Raw genomic sequence first — 19,539 nt, 5'->3', positions numbered from 1 at the left:
ACTGAGAACATGCTGCTGAAATGCCCCCGTTGGGCATTTATGATCCTCTCCAGGTGACTGGGAAGTCCCACCTGAGGAGACACAGATTTGAGAAGAGCAAGCAAGACATTACCCCAAAATCCCATCCACACCTTCTTCCCATGCATGTTAAGTGGCTGTTGCTCACTGATGAAGGTGACCTTGGGTGATGAGTCTTTCTGGTGTTTTGGCAGAGCTATTGAACTCTATCAACAGAGAATCCAGTGGCTCACAGAAAGCAGCAGGAAGGTAAGAGACAAGGATCTCATTCTCCTCCCCCTTTTTCCTCGGTCCATCTGTATTTGTCACAGTCCTTTCAGCTGCAAATGACAGACCTCCAACTTAAACTGGCTTAAACTAAAAAAAGGAATTTCTCGACCTACATAAATGAAAAACCCAAACACAGCTGTATCCATGGGCTCAGATGATGTCATCTCTTTGTCACTGAGCTCTGCTTTCCTCTGGGTTTTATTCTTAGGAAGGCTCTCCCCAGCTTGGAAAAGTGGTCACCAGCAGCTCTAGGCTTACATGACACCAGCTGAAGTGACACTCTGAAAGGGTCCTCACCTTCCTTTCCCACTGTGCCCTCCCAAGTCCTGGAATTGACTCTCTTCGGGCCAATTTAGACCATAGCCAGTTTAGATCACCATAGCCAAGGAGTGAGATATACTAACAGGTAGATCTGGAACTAGGGGGTGGGGGACATGCAGGGAGACTGGGTACATGGGTCGCATGGGCTTGGGGCCAGCGGGGTGTGTGTCGAAGGCTGTTCACGAGAGGACCAGGTGTGAGGAGGAAAATCAAGAGGTCTTGGTTTCACCACATGGAGTCTGAGAGGCTTGCTAGACACCCAGGCAGAGACTCGAGCAGGCAGTCGGATGCAGAAGTTTGGAACTACAAGAGCTCTGCCTGCAGATGGGCACTGGATTATCATCAGTGTACCAATGGTATTCAAATCCCTGAGACACGGGAGATCACTTAGCGGCTGAGTGCAGAACTGTGGTTCTTAATGGGGGGGGGGGTGATTTTGTCCCTCCACCCTCACCCCAGGGGACATTTGGCGTTGTCTGAAGAAATGTTTCATTGTCAAGACTGGGAGGGCAGCTTGCCAGGGAAGCTGCTAAACACCCTACAATGGTCTGGTCAGCTCCCCACAACAGAGGACTGTCCAGCTCAAAATGTTAACAGTTCAGGAGGTGCCTCGGTGGCTCATCTGGTTAAGCGTCCAACTCTTGATTTCTGCTCAGGTCATGATCTCACAGTTGGTGGGTTCAAGCCCCACATTGGGCTCTGTGCTGACAGCCTGGGGCCTGTTTGGGATTCTCTGACTCCCTCTCTCTCTCTCTCTCTCTCTGCCCTTCCCCCTTGATCTTTGTCTCTCTCTCTTTCAAAATAGATAAATAAACATTTTTTTTAAAATGTCACTAGTTTGGGGTTTGACAAACCCTGGTGTAGGTAAGAAGGCTAAAGGATGGTGGACCCCTAACCCTGTGCTTCTCAAACTTATGGCAGCCAAATCCCTTTTGGTGGTGGTGGGGGCGGGGGTGTGTGGATTTTGTTAAAATGCAGACTCTAATTAGGCAAATCTAGGGTGGGACTTGAGATTTTACATCTAACAAGTTCCCAGGACAGTCCCCTAATTTAGACTTTGGGAGGAGAGGGTGGAGGGTAAGAAGGACTGGCCAGCAAGTGGAAGAAGAAACAGGAAAATGTGATGTCCTGAAAGACAAGTGTATTCATTAAATGCTTCAACTTGTCATGTTCTTGACACAGCCAAATGGTGTCCTGTGCCCCTCAGAACTGGCGAAAGTTGAGGACTTACATTTGCCCATTGGGTCTGGTAAGAGTGAGCTCACTGATCACCTTGTCATGGGTGGCTTCAGGGGAGTGAGGAGGTGAGAGCCTAAACTCAGGGGGTGGCAGAGAAATGGGGGGTAAGGAAGCAACTCTAAAATAGGAAGCAGAGAAATGAGGTGGGGTAGCAGGAGGGAGAGGTGGGGTCCTGGAAGGTTTATTTCCTTTTTCAGATGGGCAACAAGACAGCCTATTTGTATGGTGATGGAAATGGTGTGGTGATGGAACAGGAAGTCCAGGAGAAGGGATGGTTATGGTAGCAAAGTCCCTATTTGACCAAAGAAGAGCCAGTAATGGAAGCCACAGGGTTGGCCTTGGAGCTTTGGTAGTTGCCATAGATACATTGTAACAGGGGAAAAGCCTAAGTGTGTAGGCAAAGGTGGGCAGGCAGGCAAGGAAAGATTAAAAAATAAAACAGGGGCACCTGGCTGGCTCAGTCAGTGAAGCATGTGACACTTGATCTCAGGGTCAGGAGTTCAAGCCCCACATTGGGTGTGGAGATTACTTAAAACAATAAATAATATAAAAAATAATTTAAAACACAAACAAAACAAAACTCTGGTTCATTTTTCTTTTCTCAGTGAAATCGGAGGCAAAAATCACTTGCTGAGGGAGTGTAGAAAGGAAATGTTGGGATATGAGAGATATAAAACACACCTCTCTGAGAGGAGAAGTTAATCAAGCAGGAAAATTGGGCGTGCAGGAAAGTGAGATTTCAGGCCAAAAGCATCAAATGGAACCCACTGTCCCTAGAGAACTAGCCGTTTTGCATGAATGAAAATCCCGGTTCATGATGCAGCTGTAACAGGATGAAGTCCCGGGCAGAGTCAAACCACGTTGACATATAGAATGTGAGATGGGGCGCCTGGGTGGCGCAGTCGGTTAAGCGTCCGACTTCAGCTCAGGTCACGATCTCGCTGTCCGTGAGTTCGAGCCCCGCGTCAGGCTCTGGGCTGATGGCTCAGAGCCTGGAGCATGTTTCCGATTCTGTGTCTCCCTCTCTTTCTGCCCCTCCCCCATTCATGCTCTGTCTCTCTCTGTCCCAAAAATAAATAAACGTTAAAAAAAAAAATTAGAATGTGAGAACCGCTAGAAACAGAATTAGAAACTCCCAGAAATACCATGGCAGCCGTGAGCTTGACACATCTACCTTTGATTGGTAGAGTGGGTGAAAAATAAATAAGGATCTAGAGAAATGGAACAAAATCAGCTGATGGAATTAGATATCCGACTTTGTATCTTACAAAGGATGCTTTCCTCTGGTCTCCAAATTGTCTTTAACGGACTTGTGTTACTTTATAAGAGTGGACGTGAGGGAAAAAACCCTTGTGAAGAGGAGGCTGCCACAAAATAAGAGTAGATACGGGGTGTGTGGGGGGCTCGGCGGTTGAGCAGCCGACTTCAGCTCAGGTCATGATCTCACAGCTCGTGAGTTCGAGCCCCGCATCGGGCTATGTGCTCACAGCTCGAAGCCTGGATCCTGCTTCAGATTCTGTGTCTCCCTCTCTCTCTGCCCCTAACTCACTCACATTCTGTCTCTGTCTGTCTCAAAAGTAAATAAACATTTAAAAAAAAATTTTTTTTAAAGAAAGAAATAACAACAGATACTGCCCAGATCTAAAGTCAGGACATCGAGTCTTGCTTTTTCCTCTGTAAAATGGGCCTGCCTTCTGCTGCTTTTTGAGGTCGGGGGGTATGTTCCAATGTCTGCATCATGCAGAGATGCCCGGGAAGAGGCTTCAGAGAAGCACAGAGTTGTGCTGGTTATTTCCACATGCCCTCTTTGGTTTTAGGCATTTGGCCTCATCAAGGGAGCCAGAGTTGGCATCATTGTTGATGTGTCCGCCATTGGCAGTGGCTCTCAAAAAGAGGAGTTCCAAAATGACCTCCTGGTAAGTCTCTCTGGCACAGAGAAGTACCTGGAACCACCCCCATCACCCCCTCCCCTTTGTGAGCTTGCTCCTTGGATTCCCTTATAGCAACTGCAAAGGTTTCTGTGAAACCCAACCACGGAGTCCTTTTCAGTTCCAGTGTGAGCTTCTAATATTCTTACCACAGCAGTCCCTGCTAGCTAGACTTGTCCACAAGAGCCCCCGAGTTCCCCGGAAAGAGGACGGGAAGACTAATCACTTGGACTGACCCCAGCATAGCATAGCCCCAGTCTCCTGGTCTTTTCTGGACCCAAGAGCTATCCCATTTTCTTTGGCATTGTCCATAACAAAGAAGCTAAGAACTCCAGAGTTAGATGACTTGGGCTCAACTCCCAGCCACATCTGCCACTTGGAGGCTGTGGATCTGCTACCTAATCTCCCTATGCCTAGGTTACCTCATCAGTAAAATACGATGATAACAGTGGCCACCTGACAGGGTTGCCCTGGGATGAAAGGGGTTCACCCAAGTTAAGTGCTCAGTACAAAGTCTGGCATGGAAAATAAAACCTCTGTAGCCTCTGTGAACTAATGTGGAGAGGCTATTTTCTTATGGGAACCCCTAGAATTTTGGAGGCAATAGTCAGTTTGAGGACTCTTAGGGTTCCACATGGACTTGTTGTCCACGCTTGTCCCCCGTTCCTGGTCTCAACGGATGTCAGGAAATAGCGCAGACCCCTTCATGACACGTCCTCGGGGCTGAGTTTCTAAAGATTCCCCAGGCGGGCTGGTCGAATATTAGCCATGGCAGGGGTCATGTTGGTGGCATACAGATGAAACTCTAGCCAGGAAGAAGAGGAGAAGCTATCTTACTGTTGGGGATTCATCAGCGGCAGCTTGAGAGCATCAAACAGGCTGGCCTTGTGCCCATCGCTTAACCACCATGTTTTGGCGAGAAGCCACTGCCCCCTGACCCCTGTTCCACCCCTCCCTGGGTGCCACAGTTAAGGGTCCAACCATAGCGCATGCTGAGATGGGTAGCCGAGACGCTCACATCCCCTCCCCCCATAGTCCATGACCCAAGTGTGTGGCCACCCTGAGGAGCTGCTCCGGAAGACCACGTCAGTCTGCAGTCACTGGGAGTGAGTCAGGACACAGCCTCCCAGGGTGGTGTGCCAATCTGTAGGCTGAGGCCGGTGCCCTGGCTCCACCACGCACACAGGCTGGGATGGGTCACCAGGGGCACTCATCCCACACTTCCTTGCGACTCAGTGGGCAGGAAGCAAATGTCAGCTTGGGGCCACTAAGCGACCCTGTCTCAGCTCGGCTCACACCCCAACTGAGAGGGCCCAGCCCCGGCATGAGGAGTGAAGCCAGGCTCCATGTGGCCCACGGCTCCAGGAGCCAATGATGTCCCTTTGTCTGCCAGAGCCTCATTGATGAGCAGCTGAGCCACAAGGAGAAGCTGTATGTCCTGTCCTTCGGCACCAGCACCAGCGCCCTCTGGCCAGACCCCGTGGAAGTCAGCCCCTCCACGTGAGTATCTACCCGACCTTGGCCAGAATGTTTGCTTCTTCATTTTCCTCTCTATGTGGTAGTGTCTTTTGGAAATGAGCACAGTGCAAACCCAAGACCCCAACAGGTCAGTGAGTACAAAGAGTCAACTCACAGAGTGGAAGCGCAGGGACCAGTAACCTTTGGAAAAGTGGCCAGCGTCGTGAGCAATCCACAAAATGAAAAGACAAGACAACCACAAGGTGCCATTTTTCTCTAGCCAACTAGCAAAGATAGTTTTGTTATTTTTAAGATAATACGTGTTCATTTTTAAAAATTCAAACAGCATGGAGGCGCCTGGGTGGCTCAGTCAGTTGAATGTCCAACTTCGGCTCAGGTCATGATTTCAGTTTGTGGGTTCATGCCCCGCTTCGGGCTCTGCACTGACAGCTCAGAGCCTAGAGCCTGCTTCAGGTTTGGTGTCTCCCTCTCTCTCTGCCCCTCCCCTGCTTGTGCGGTCTCTCTCTCTCTCTGTCTCAAAAATAAACATTTAAAGAAATTCAAACAGCATGAAAGGATAAATAATAGAGTCTCTCTCACCTCCCAGTAACTGTTTCCTCTACCTACTTCCACGCATACACGCATCAGTGTGCTTATTCAAACAGGAGTGCGTTGCACTGTCTTGCACTTTGACTTTGCACTTAATCTTGCATAGCATTCTCTCTCAGTACACACAGATCTACCTTATTATTTTTAATATTATTTATTTAATGTTATTATTTTTTTATTTATTTTTGAGAGAGATAATGAGAGTGTGTGAACACGTGGCGAGCAGGGAAGGGGCAAAGAGAGAGGAAGAGAGAGAATCCCAAGCAGACTCTGCACTCACAGCATGGAGCCAGACGTGGGGCTTGATCTCACAGACCACGAGATCATGACCTGAGCTGAAATCAGGAGTCACACACTTAACCAACTGAGCCATCCAGGCTCTCCCAACCTTACTCTTTTTTAATGGCTACATTAGTATACCACTGTAAATGTACTATGATTTAACTAGTCCTTTATTTGGAAGCTTCTAGTTTGGGGTTTTGGAGGGGAGTGTAGAGGGGGAAAAAGGAGGATGTGTAAGAATTTCTACTTACTTATGGCAGGAAATAAAAATGTGTTTTCCATGAAGAGAAAATCCTTGATCACCTACCACATGTTAGGTGTGATGCTAAGCGCTTAGCATGAGCTATCTTACTTAATACTTAGGGCCAGCACTTGGAATAGGATTCTTATCTCCATTTTGCCAATGAAAAAACTGGGACTCGTGTTAGGGCACGTGCCCAAAGTGGCAGAGCCAGGATTGGCTGCCAAAGCCCAGAGCAGGTGACCTTGGCCAGTCCTTCAACTGTCTTCAGCAGAGAGAGGTCAGAGATACCTATCCCTCACTGAACTCTCGTGAACATGAAATGAGGGCACTCAGTGAATGAGAGTGTTTTTTTTGCTGTGGTTCCCACTCCAGTTAGACCCCACCTATGGGATGTTAGATCTGAAAGTCACCATGAGGTCATAGGCAAGAGCTTCTCAACTGCAGTCATTGCTGGATGACCCTGGTGATTTTTGTCACATCTCTGCCACGTGTACTATTTTAAAACATCAATTCTACATGGATTATTGAAGGAAACTATCAGTACCATAATCACAAAGCCCATATCACTTGCCGTAATTAGGATGCAGCCATAACAATAAATACAATGAAAGCAAACAAAACAATGATATTAAATTCTAACTTGAAACCTATCGGCCAGAGAAGGCAGTAGGCCTAAGATCTGCTTTCCCTTTGTTTATTTTTTTTTTTAAGTTTACTTATTTATTTTGAGAGAGAGAGAGAAAGAGAGGGAATCCCAAGCAGGCTCCACACTGTCAGTGCTTAGCCCGATGCAGGGACTTGAACTCACGAACTGTGAGATCCGAAATCAAGAGTTGGATGCTCAACCGACTGAGCCACCCAGGCGCCTCTTTCCCTTTGTTTAAAAGGGAGACTCAACACTTAGCATAACGAAAGACAGGCTTACCAGCTCTGAGCTGAAGTTTTTTATTTTATTTTTGTTTTTCTTATTTTTCTTTCTTTACTTTTTTGGTCAAAGAGAAACAGAAAGAACAGAACTCTCTCACTGGTACCGTGTGAGGTATTTAATGGAGAAAGCACTGCTTCACATCTTCTTCCCTCTTAGGGCCGGAGTATATCCCAGTCCACGTGAGATGCGGCCACACAGCCACGGTGCCTCCTGTTGGAGTGCTCCTGGGGTCAGGGCATTCACTCTGAACTTGGAGTGGGGTTTGTGTGGCAGGATCGAGGAGAAGGAACTTAGCCCAGACCCCCTGATGGGCAGAGTCACTTGAACCTCAGGTCCTAGAGTCAGGCCTGGCTTGATATCCCAGTGTTGCCAGTTGCTTACAGTATCACCTTGGGCAAGTCCTAACTGGGTCTTCTCATCTATAAAATTGGAATGAAGGTATCCACCTCAAGAATTATTATTAGTCTGGGCACTTGGAGGCCGCAGTTGGTTAAGCATCCGACTCCTGATCTTGGCTCAGATCATGATCTTACAGTTCATGTGTTCAAGCCGCACATCAGACTCTGCGCTGATGGTGCAGAGCCCGCTTGGGATTCTGTCTCTCTCTCCCCCTCTCTCTGCCCCTCCCCTGCTTGTGTGCTCACTCTGTCTCTCTCTCTCTCTTTCAAAAAATAAACAAATGAATAAATAAATAAATAAATGTTAAAAATTTATTTTTATTTATTTTTAATTTTTTTTGTTTATTTATTTTTGAGAGAGAGAAAGACAGAGCATTAGCAGGGGAGGGGCAGAGAGAGAACGAGACATGGAATCTGAAGCAGGCTCCAAGCCCTGAGCTGTCAATACAAAGCCTGATGCGGGGCTTGAACCCATGAGCCGTGAGGTAATGACCTGAGCTGAAGTCAGATGCTTAACCGACTGAGCCACCCAGGCACCCCTAAACTTAAAAAAAAATTTTTAAAAAGAAAAGAATTATAGTTAGTCTGAAATGAGCTTGTGTTTGTGCTGAGCCTGGCACCCTGAAAGAGTACTGTGTTTAGGTGTCTGTTGTCTACACAGCCTCCAGGAACTCAAGCTCTGGGTGAAGAAGCTCCAGCCTGATGGGGGCAGCAATCTGCTACAAGCCCTAAGGAAAATCTTCACCCTGAAGGCACTGAATTCTCTGGTGACCATAATGGGCAGCTGGTAGGTCTCCTTTCCTACGTGGGTAACAGACCACATCAAGGGGGCTGGAGAACCAATCCATTATTAGAGGAAAGACCGTCAAGCATGACTCTTCACACACGCTTGAGAGAAGGATTTCGTTCACAGGCCATCTGTCCACAGGTGTCAGGGCAGGGGGCAGCCAGGGCAGGCCAGGCCTGCAGTCCACTCCTCCCCACACGTTCCCCAGGTGACCTGGAACACACGTGGTCAGTTTGATTTGGTAGATGTTCTGGATGGTTCTCAAAGTGATTTGACCTGGGGCACCCCGTTTTCTTCTGTCTTCTCCCCAGCCCAGATCAGCCTTCTGAAATTCTGTCCAACTACATCCAACAGTCCACTGTGGGACGGGACCTCATCACCCACGTCATCACCTACAAATGCAACGATCAGGTGCCCCCTGTAAGTACTGGGATTCTCCAATGTTTCCCTTGGATTGGCCATAGGGAGCTAGCTGGGCCAGCGTTGGGGGCTCCATGCATGGACAGGGACCCCTCCCAAACTAAGGACCAGAACACAACTCTCCTTGTACCTAATTCTCCCTTTGGGCAGTTGGGAGGCTCAGTCAAGGAGAAGGCTTGTCAGACTACTGGCGTTGTCCTATGGAGAGCTGACCCCGTCTCCCTCCCTACAGGCTGTCCTAAAGAACTTTGCAGAAGCTCTTGGGGGCTACTACCACTGCTATAGCACAGAGACAGAGGTAAGCCCTTCTGTCAACACGCGGTATCCCTCTCCTCCCTCCCTGCCTGGCTCCAAGGCTGTTTCTGGGGGATCTGTACTTGCTTCCCTCCCCCACCACCATGCTCAGTATAATCAGGTTAAGATGAATATGTGGGAATAGCAGGGACAGCATGAAGTCACAGGAGATCCTTTGCTCAGCATGCGCGATGAGTTGATTGTGCACCAGTGTGCCTAGAGGCCTTTTAAAGCCTTGCTGGTAGAATCCCGAATCTCTATCCAGTCGCCAACAACGTGGGCCCCACCCCACCTCTGCTCCCATCAAAGCTGTGAGTCTGAAACAGTTGTCTCAGGTCTTTCTCCAAGTACATCCCTGCTACTGCAGGGTCAACTGTGAGTGAGCCATCAGTTCTGTACCAATCCATCCGTTGGTGCCACCTGTGTCCACAATGGAGGTAACAATTAGCAAATATGTATGGAGCCATTTGGCGGATTGAAAATCCAACTATCTGTTCAGCTAACAGGCTGTGTCTTGCCTGTAACCATGAATAGCCATAAGCAAACGAATATTTGCATCTCACAGTGTTCGAGTGTCGCCATGTCTAGCATTTAACACCAAGGAGCCAAGGTCAGGCAACATTTTCCTTGGGTAACACCCCTTCTGTTTATGTCATTTCTGTCATTTCCCAGACTCTGTTTGTTGAGGCCATGGACTACAGGGGCTAGGACAGTACAGTAAATGAATGAAACTGGCTGATTTAAGAAATCTTTTATCTTGGGGCGCCTGGCTAGCTCAGTTGGTGGAGCATGTGACTCTTGATCAGAGGGTTGTGAGTTCAAGTCCCATGTTGGGTGTAGAGATTACTTAAAAATAAAATCTTAAAAAAAAAAAATAGAGGGGCGCCTGGGTGGCGCAGTCGGTTAAGCGTCCGACTTCAGCCAGGTCACGATCTCGCAGTCCATGAGTTCGAGCCCCGCGTCGGGCTCTGGGCTGATGGCTCAGAGCCTGGAGCCTGTTTCCGATTCTGTGTCTCCCTCTCTCTCTGCCCCCCCCCCGTTCATGCTCTGTCTCTCTCTGTCCCAAAAATAAATAAACGTTGAAAAAAAAAAAATAGAGGGGTGCCTAGGTAGCTCAATTGGTTAAGTGTCCAACTCTTGATTTTGACTCAGGTCATGATCTCACAGTTTGTCAGATTGAGCCCTGTGTCAGGCGCTTGCACTCTCTAAACAAACAAATAAGCAAACAAACTTAAAAATAAATTCCTTTATCTTAAAACCTGTAGTCCTCTTGGCTTCTCTGTTGTTTTTCTGCCCTTGAGAGAGATATGGCTACAACAAATTTCATTGTCTTCTTCTTTTTTTTTTTTTAAGTTTATTTATTTTTGAGAGAGGGAGAGGGAATCCCAAGCTGGCTCCACGCTGTCAGCGCAGAGCTCGATGTGGGGCTTGATCTCAGGCACCGTGAGATCATGACCTGAGCTGAAATCAAGAATAGGAGGCTTGGGGCGCCTGGGTGGCGCAGTCAGTTAAGCGTCCGACTTCAGCCAGGTCACGATCTCGCGGTCCGTGAGTTCGAGCCCCGCGTCGGGCTCTGGGCTGATGGCTCAGAGCCTGGAGCCTGTTTCCGATTCTGTGTCTCCCTCTCTCTCTGCCCCTCCCCCGTTCATGCTCTGTCTCTCTCTGTCCCAAAAATAAATAAACGTTGAAAAAAAAAAATTAAAAAAAAAAAAAAAAGAATAGGAGGCTTAACCAACTAAGCCGCTGAGGCACCCCTGTCTTCTTTTAATATGAGCAAAACAACAATAGAAGGATAACAAAACCCTACAGCTGACTCCGATGGAGTGTGGGGGGCAGGGAGCAGAGAGTGTGTGGGGCTCGGAGGACTAGGCAGCACATGCCCCGTCTAGAGAGGTGCCTCTGCTCAGCCCCAGCCCGCTGTTGCTCTGGAGGAATGTGACCCCAGTGCCGCCAGGTCTTGGGATTTTTCAAGAGCTGGAAATCAGGATTTGTGTGTATGTGTGACTCCTTTACATTTTTTTAAAACTGGAGGTGAAATTCACATAACATCAAGTGAACCATTAAGGGTACTTAGGGGGCTCAGTCAGTTGAGTGTCCAACTCTTGATTTTGGCTCAGGTCATGATCTCACAGTTCATGAGTTCGAGCTCCACATCAGGTTCCATGATGACAGTGCAGAGCTTGCTTGGGATTCTCTCTCCCTGTCTCTCTGCCCTTCTCCTGCTCTCGTTCTCTCTCAAAATAAATAAATAAACTTAAAAAAAAATAAAGTGAACAATTAGTATTTTCACTATGTTGTGCAACCACCAACTTTATCCAGTTCCAAAACATTTCATCCCCCCCAGAAGAAAATTCTGTACCCATTAAGCAGTTCCTCCCTCTTTCCCCTCCCCCACAGCCCTCTGGAAACCACCAATCTGCTTCCCATCTCTATGGATTCACCTTTTCTGGATATTTCATATAAATGGAATCATATACCTTTTGTATTTGTCCTCTTTCAGTTAGCATAATATTTTCTTTTTTTTTTTTTTTATTTTTGAGAGTGAGAAAGACAGAGTGTGAGCGGGGGAGGGGCAGAGAGAGAGGAAGACACAGAATCGGAAGCAGGCTCCAGGTTATGGGCTTTCGGCACAAAGCCGGATGCAGGGCTCAAACCCATGAACCATGAGATCATGCCCAGAGCCAAAGTCAGAAGCTTAACCAACTGAGCCACCCAGGCACCCCTGCTTAGTATAATGCTTTCAGGGTTCATCTAAGTTGTAGCTTGTCTCAGAGCTTCATTCTTTTTCATGGTTGAAAAATATTCCATTTTCTAGGTGTACCACCTTTTGTTTATGCATCAGTTGATGGACATGTGGGTTGTCTCCACCCTTGGGCTGTTGTGAACTGCTGTGAACATTGGTGTACAAGTCTCTTGAGTTCCTGTTCTCAATTATTTGGGGTTATAGACCTACAAGTGGAAATGCTGGGTTATGTGGTATTTCTGTGTCCGATTCTTTGAGGAAGTGCCAAACTGGTTTCCACAGAAGCTGCACCATTTTACATCCCTACCAGCAGTGCACAGGGCTCCAACTCTCCACATCCTCACCAATGCTTGCTCAAGTCCTCTTTAAATTATGCTTATGGCCAACCCAGTGGGTGTAAAGTGTTTCTTCGTATCTTTAAGGTTAGAAAACCCTTCAGTTATTTAAAAATACTTCAGGGGTGCCTGGGTGGCTCAGTTGGTGAAGTTTCCAACTTCGGCTCAGGTCATGATCTCGAGGTATGTGAGTTTGAGCCCCGCATCAGGCTCTGTGCTGATAGCCTGGAGCCTGCTTCAGAGTCTGTGTCTCCCTCTCTCTGTCCCTCCCCTGCTCACACTCTGTCTCTCTCTCTCTCTCTCTCTCAAAAATAAACATTAAAAAAATTAAAAAATAAAATAAAAATGCTGCAGAACAATACCGTAGAAATGGAATACAACACATTTGCAGGCTGTATCTAACACATGGACCCTATTTTATCTTATTTTTTAAAGTTTATATACTTATTTTTAGAGAGAGAGAGCACACAAGTGGGGAAGGGGCAGAGAGAGAGAGGAAGAGAGACAGAATCCCAAGCACTGCACTGGTGGTACAGAGCCCATTAGAGGGCTTGAATTCATGAGCCACAAGATTATGACCTAAGCTGAAGTCAGACCCTTAACTGACTGAGCCATCCAGGCACCCCAATGGACCCTACTTGATAATGTCTGGTTTAAACAATCTGACACTTAGCTTTGGGAAATTACATGGCTGCTTGACCTGCCTTGGCCATTGCTAGTAGCCAAATGACCTCTAATGGCTGATTACTCCTGCTACCCCCAGGTCTATACCAGTTGGGACATGGACCAGCTCCTGGCAGAAATCCAGAAGGCCCAGAGCCTCCTGAGCCACATCCAAGCCTTGCGCAACAGGACCCCCAATGAGGAGCTAACGGGCATGATGAAGGAGGTAGGTGGTGTAGGTGAAGATTTTGGAACTGGCCTCACTCCATTCTCCTTTCTCATCCGTCTCCCTGAGGGCTTGGCTGCCAAGGCCCCCATGTGCTAAAGAAAAACAAGGCAAAGCCGTGCCCTCTGCTGTACATGACACCCCTGAGCCGGGTGGGCCTTCCACTGTGCTGGAAGGATCCTGATGGATTTTCTAGCTGAAAAATTGATTTCAGAGAAAGGCCAGCAGGCCCCTGCCACCCTTCCCGTCTATCACTGTCCTCTCCCTTCAACCCAATTTGGAGAAGGACAGAAACCTCAGCCACACTGAGTGGGCCATCGTGAAGACAGTCTTTGGCACCCAGCACTTCATTCAGGGCAAACGTCCCTGCCTGGTGACTTCACTAATGTAACATCAGTAAAGTAACGCAGCCAGCTCATGGACGCAGCACCATAAAAGGTATGAGCTGCTGAGGGGCGCCTGGCTGCCTCAGTCAGAGGAGCGTGCGACTCTTGATCTCAGGGTTATGAGATCGGGCCCCATGTTGGGTGTAGAGATTACTTAAATAAATAAAACTTAAAAAAAAAAAAAGCAATGAGCTGTTTAGACTGTGCAGAAACTTAACTGTGAACAGAAGGCACGGAGAATGCATTTATCGCTTCACCAAATGAACATGTGGCTGTGTCATAGAAGACATCTTGGCCTGGTTGGACACAATGGAAGAAACACAGCACCTAGAAACTGGAACCTTACATTTTAGCTCCAGCTTTTCTATTTAGTCTCTATAAATCATAACAGCTATTTGTATTATAATTAGAATAACTCTCTACAGAGTGCCCATTCTAAGATAGGCACCATGCTTAATTCTTTAAATGTCTTATCTTATTTTAAAAACAACAGTCTGCTGCAGATGTATTATTATCCCCATTTTACTGATAAGGAAACTGAACTTACAAGGCTAAATAATTTGCCTCAGACCCGAGAGATTAGAGACAGATCAAGTTTGAATTAAACCCAGGTCTGTCTGACACCACAACCTTTCCAGGAGTTTCCCAAAATGCAATACATGCATTACTTACGGTTTGCAAGGTACATGGTTTAATTTTTCTAATATGTATTTAAAACAAGCTCATTATTGTTGTAATACATCTTCTTTCTAAAATTATTTAGGTACAAAAAGGGAATTAATTTTTTAAATGAAATCCAATTAATAATTTAAAGGCTTTAATATTACATATTTGATTTATTTCATTCTTTAAAAAGATTTTTTAATGTTTATTTTATTTTTGAGAGAGAGAGAGAGAGAGAGAGAATGCACATGTGTGATCTGGGGAGGGGCAGAGAGAGAGAGAGAGACAGAGGATCCAAAGTGGGCTCTGCACTGACAGCAGATGCGGGGTTTGAACCCACAGAACCATCACAGAACTGTGAGATCATAACCTGAGCCGAAGTCAGACACTTAACCAACTGAGCCACTCAGGCACCCAAAAGAGTTAGTTTTTAAAAATAATCTCGGGGCTCCTGGGTGGCTCAGTCGGTTAAGCATCCGACTTGGGCTCAGGTCATGATCTCACAGTTTGTGGGTTCAAGCCCTGCGTCGGGCTCTGTGCTGACAGCTCAGAGCCTGGAGCCTGCTTCTGATTCTGTGTCTTCCTCTCTCTGCCCCTCCCTTGTTCACGCTCATTAAAACAAACAAACAGGGGCGCCTGGGTGGCGCAGTCGGTTAAGCGTCCGACTTCAGCCAGGTCACGATCTCGCGGTCCGTGAGTTCGAGCCCCGCGTCGGGCTCTGGGCTGATGGCTCAGAGCCTGGAGCCTGTTTCCGATTCTGTGTCTCCCTCTCTCTCTGCCCCTCCCCCGTTCATGCTCTGTCTCTCTCTGTCCCAAAAATAAATAAATGTTGAAAAAAAATTTTTTTTAAACAAACAAACAAATAAATAAATAAATTTAAAATAATCTCTCCACCCAGTGTAGGGCTCCAACTCACAACTCCAACATCAAGAGTCACATGCTCTACTGACTAAGCCACCCAGGTGCCCCCATGGTTGATTTATTTTTTAAAAAATTCTAGAGGCACCTGGCTACCTCAGTCAGTGGAGCTTGCCACTCTTGATCTCGGGGTTGTGAGTTTGAGCCCCACATTAGGTGTAGAGATTACTTTAAAATAAAAATTTTTTTTTAAATTCTAAACAGGACAGTGGTACTCAGATACAGCAAAATTCATGAAGGCAGTGCTCAAGTGTCCAAAGTTTGGGAATTGCTGTTCTGTGTCTTATTTATACATGAGTTATGACTTAATATCTCAGAACCTCAGGTTTTCAGTTTGTAAATGTGGGTAAGGGGAAGCTAGGCTAGATCAGGGCTCCTGAAATGATCTGGTGTAGGAGTTACTTTTTACTTCTTCAAAGCCTTGTGTTAGGAGCCCACAGAAGGGCCATCTGTCATCTTGAAGTCCAAGGTGCCGATCTTGATGGTAAGGGTGGGGAAGGGGCCAAGAGGATGGACAAATCAAAGAGGAAGCAAATTGCTGGGGACATCTTCTTACTCTGGAAATTCTAGCAATCTCCGGAGAAGGGGGTGGGGATGGTGGGAGGGGAAGGCAGAATTGCCTTAATTTGCCAGGTAATATTTTCCGATGCTCCACTTAGGGGAATGGGGTGGGTCGGGGAGACTAGGGATTCCAAGCTCTAAAATGTGATTTTGTAATGAGGCCTTTTAAATTTAATTTAGATTTCCACAGAGATTGCAAAAGGGCCACTCACAGGTCTCTTGCCTAAACCCCCAAAGCATGAGGGTCCCCTCACAATTGAGTTCCCAAACTTGGAGAAGACTTCTGCAGAATGGCTAAAGATCAATGGCCTAAAAGGTAAGTCCCCAATGAGGGCAGAACCCAGGACTCAGGTGACTAACTAAAGTCATGAATCCTCTGGGGCTCCAAGGGTTGTATCTCACACCCCACTATTTATTTTTACAGCCAGAAAACTAAGCCTTTATCAGGTTCTGGCACCCAATGCATTCTCTCCCGTGGAGGAATTTGTGCCTATTCTCCAGAAAACAGTATCTTCATCTATCTATGAGGTAACTCAGAGTCAGAGTTCTCTCCAGTCTTCTGCAGGGGGGCGCTTTTGTGACATTTCCCTTCTTTTTTTTTTTTTTTTTTTTTTAATTTTTTTTTTTTCAACGTTTATTTATTTTTGGGACAGAGAGAGACAGAGCATGAACGGGGGAGGGGCAGAGAGAGAGGGAGACACAGAATCGGAAACAGGCTCCAGGCTCCGAGCCATCAGCCCAGAGCCCGACGCGGGGCTCGAACTCCCGGACCGCGAGATCGTGACCTGGCTGAAGTCGGACGCTCAACCGACTGCGCCACCCAGGCGCCCCGACATTTCCCTTCTTAAATGTTCAAGAAATAAGAGTAATAAGTCAGATCACAGGGAGTAGGGGTCTAAAGGTCTGGAGTAGGTTGTAAGCTTTCCACCCAGGACTGTAGAACTCTCATCAGATCTATCCCAACTGCTATTTTGCAAAGATTTGAAAAATGCACTTGGGAGATGGGATAAGAGGGAGCAAGTCAGGTACTATACTTACCTCCTCCTTGAAGGTTTTCCTCTGTGCACTCAGAACACACTCACTTTCCTTGTATCCTCACTGTACCTGGTACAGCTTCTGCTCCAGCTCTTATAATGTATTAATATGTGTACTTGTTATGTGTCTAAACCCCCAATGGCATATGAGCCTTTAAAAGAACAAACTCTTGAGGTGCCTGGGTGGCTCATTCAGCTGAGAGTCTGACTTCAGCTCAGGTCATGATCTCATGAGTTCGAGCCCCACATTGGGCTCTGTGCTGACAGCTCAGAGCCTGGAGCCTGCTTCAGATTCTGTGTCTCCCTCTCTCTCTGCCCCTCCCCCACTTGTGCTCTCTTTCTCTCTCTCAAAAATAAATAATAAAAAAAAAAATTAACCAAAAGAACAAACTCTGTTCTCCAACCCTGTATCCCCATTATCTAGTACAACTAAGCAGTCAATGAATATTTCCCAGATGGCTAACTGGGTGGAAGGAAGGATAGAAAAAAGAAATAAAAGAAGAATGAATGGATGGATAGAAAGAAATGGTGATGATGAATGAATAAATAAAAGGATGGATGGATGTTTGGTTGGTTGGTTGGTTGGATGAATGGATGGATGGGTGATGGGTGGATGGATGGATGGATGGATGGAAATGTAAACTTCCATATGGAAGTATGGAAGGGGAAAAGTAGAAGGATGAATGACAGAATTAAAAAAGGTGAAAGGATTAAAGTACAATGAAAGGATGGAGAAATGGAAGGACGGAATAATATGTAAAGAGAAACATCATTGAAAAGATGGAAGAATGAGAGGGAAGTGGGATAGATAATTGTAGCAATGGATTAATGAATGACCGGGTGGATGGATATCTTGGCAGAGGATGAAAAATTAGACAACTTGGCAGAGGACGAAAAATTAGATTTTCAAAGGGTCCATGAAGGTCTATCTGGGTTTCTAAGCCTATGAGCCCATGGCCAGTATGTTTCAAGGTCTCCAACTATCCTATTACAAAACTTCCAGCCATATCTTGTAATCAAGACCCTGCTGTTTGTAAGAGCCTCCCCAGAAGGGAGCCTGGCTAGCTGTCAGGCATGGTGCATTCAGGGACCACTGTCCTGAAGGACTTCTGTCACCAGCTCCAGGCATGGCAATGACTAGGGAGGCATAACCCACCCCCAGATGTGCTCAAAGCCCACTTCCCTCTTATGCATCTCATTGGAGAGCCCAGCACCCAAATTAAACTTACAGTCATTCCCCACATGTGCTTTGTTCACCTGCTGCCCATCCTGGCAACACCTGACTGCAGAAGGCAATGGTACAATTTGAATGGCATGACGGGACAGTGAAGAATGTTCATGTGGACCCGCCCTTCCTCTATGAGTACCAGGTTAGTAATGGGTCCAATAGGTCAGAATATGTGGTATGAGAAGAGAGAATGTGAGGAAGGCACCATGGAATGTGGAGACCCAAAATCATTGGCTGAACTCCCTCTTAGAAACTGTTCTCTGCCTCCAGGCACTGCTGGAGCTTTCTACACTTGTTTCCCAGGGAGGAACCTGTCAAACAAAAGTCTCTAATCTGTTGGGGCAAGATCTACTTCCTCTCCCATCTGAGGCAATGAAATATTTGAACTTCCTCGTCTTGTGGCAGACTCATCAATGATTTAGTGGAATGTTTATACTGCCTGGATACCCATGACCTTGACACCTCATTCCCAGAAGCCAACCTTCCCCACACAGACCCTTTAACCAGCCATCCTTTGATCTGTCACTCACTCTGTGGCCTGTGGGTTTACAGAAACAGCTCAGCAGAGCTATGCGGATGTATGAGAGGCGGATCGAGTGGCTCTCCTTGGCCAGCAGAAGAATCTGGGGCACCGTCTGTGAAAAAAGGTACCTTCCCTCAAAGTAGTGTTCTTGTCCTTTGTGAGTCTGGTGTGTGACATACACACTCATCCAGCTCATGAATACCCTGTTGGTAGCATCAGAAACCACCACTTAGATAAGGATCAACAATCACTCAGCAGAATCCTTGGAGGAAAAAGTCACCACTACCATCATCAATATCAATAATTGTGTATCATCGTTGTGTTTACTTAGGATTCTTTCAGTTAAAAAGCCACAGAAGCTAAATGCAAATTGGCTTAAGCAAAACAGGGAAGTCTGGTTAAGGTAACTGAAAATTCTAAAATAGATTTGATTGCTGTCTTCAGGTATGGCTCCATCCAGGGGTTCACGTGTGTCAGGAATCTTTCTCTGTCTCTCGACTCTACTTCCTTCCCTTTTGGCTTTGTTTTCAGGCAGGCTTTACCCATCCAGGTAGCAGGATAGCCACCTGAAACTCCTGACTTGCTTTCTACCAGTTTAGCACTCCCAGGCTTGGAGTAGGGGTCCATCGATGGGCTATTCAACTCTGGCCTGGGAGGTATGATGTTCTAATTGCCAAAAGTCAAATGCCCACTCTTCAAGCTTAGGGTGGTTCTGTTTCACCCAATTCAAATGGCCTGAAAGAGGCAGAGGAGTTTTCCAAAGGAAAATCAAGATGCTGTCGTGACAGGAGGTAATAGATTCTGCATAGGGAGAAACAGTTGGCAACCATGATAGCCATCCTTACCGTTCCCTACCTTATTGGATGCATTCCCACTTACAAAGTACTATACTATTCAATCATTTAATTCTCAAAACTAACCTATGAGAAGTCTTATAAATAGTTCCTAGTTAAATATATGAAGGATCAGAGAGGTTTTGTGACTTGCCTAAGTCACACAGGAAGTGGAACTCTGACTCTAAATCCAGAGGATTTGCTTCTGCTATCCATAATTGCTGTCTCAA

General features: G+C 46.6%; 1 protein-coding gene across 1 annotated transcript in view; it reads left to right on the top strand.

Moving 5' to 3' along the window:
* Window positions 1–19,539, top strand: part of VWA3A (von Willebrand factor A domain containing 3A) — a 57,600-nt gene that overhangs the window by 12,681 nt on the left and 25,380 nt on the right. Inside the window, 11 exon segments of the mRNA XM_047087808.1 lie at window positions 213–267; window positions 3,666–3,764; window positions 5,170–5,276; window positions 8,357–8,482; window positions 8,794–8,902; window positions 9,135–9,200; window positions 13,038–13,163; window positions 15,872–16,007; window positions 16,116–16,219; window positions 18,015–18,095; window positions 18,506–18,600. Coding sequence (XP_046943764.1) covers window positions 213–267; window positions 3,666–3,764; window positions 5,170–5,276; window positions 8,357–8,482; window positions 8,794–8,902; window positions 9,135–9,200; window positions 13,038–13,163; window positions 15,872–16,007; window positions 16,116–16,219; window positions 18,015–18,095; window positions 18,506–18,600 — 1,104 coding nt within the window.

This window comes from Lynx rufus, unplaced genomic scaffold, assembly GCF_022079265.1.
Source record: "Lynx rufus isolate CCGP_SWC_20201006 ecotype Redwood Valley unplaced genomic scaffold, mLynRuf1.p SCAF_23, whole genome shotgun sequence".
Classification (NCBI taxonomy): domain Eukaryota; kingdom Metazoa; phylum Chordata; class Mammalia; order Carnivora; family Felidae; genus Lynx; species Lynx rufus.
This window is presented reverse-complemented; position numbering and strand designations above follow the sequence as displayed.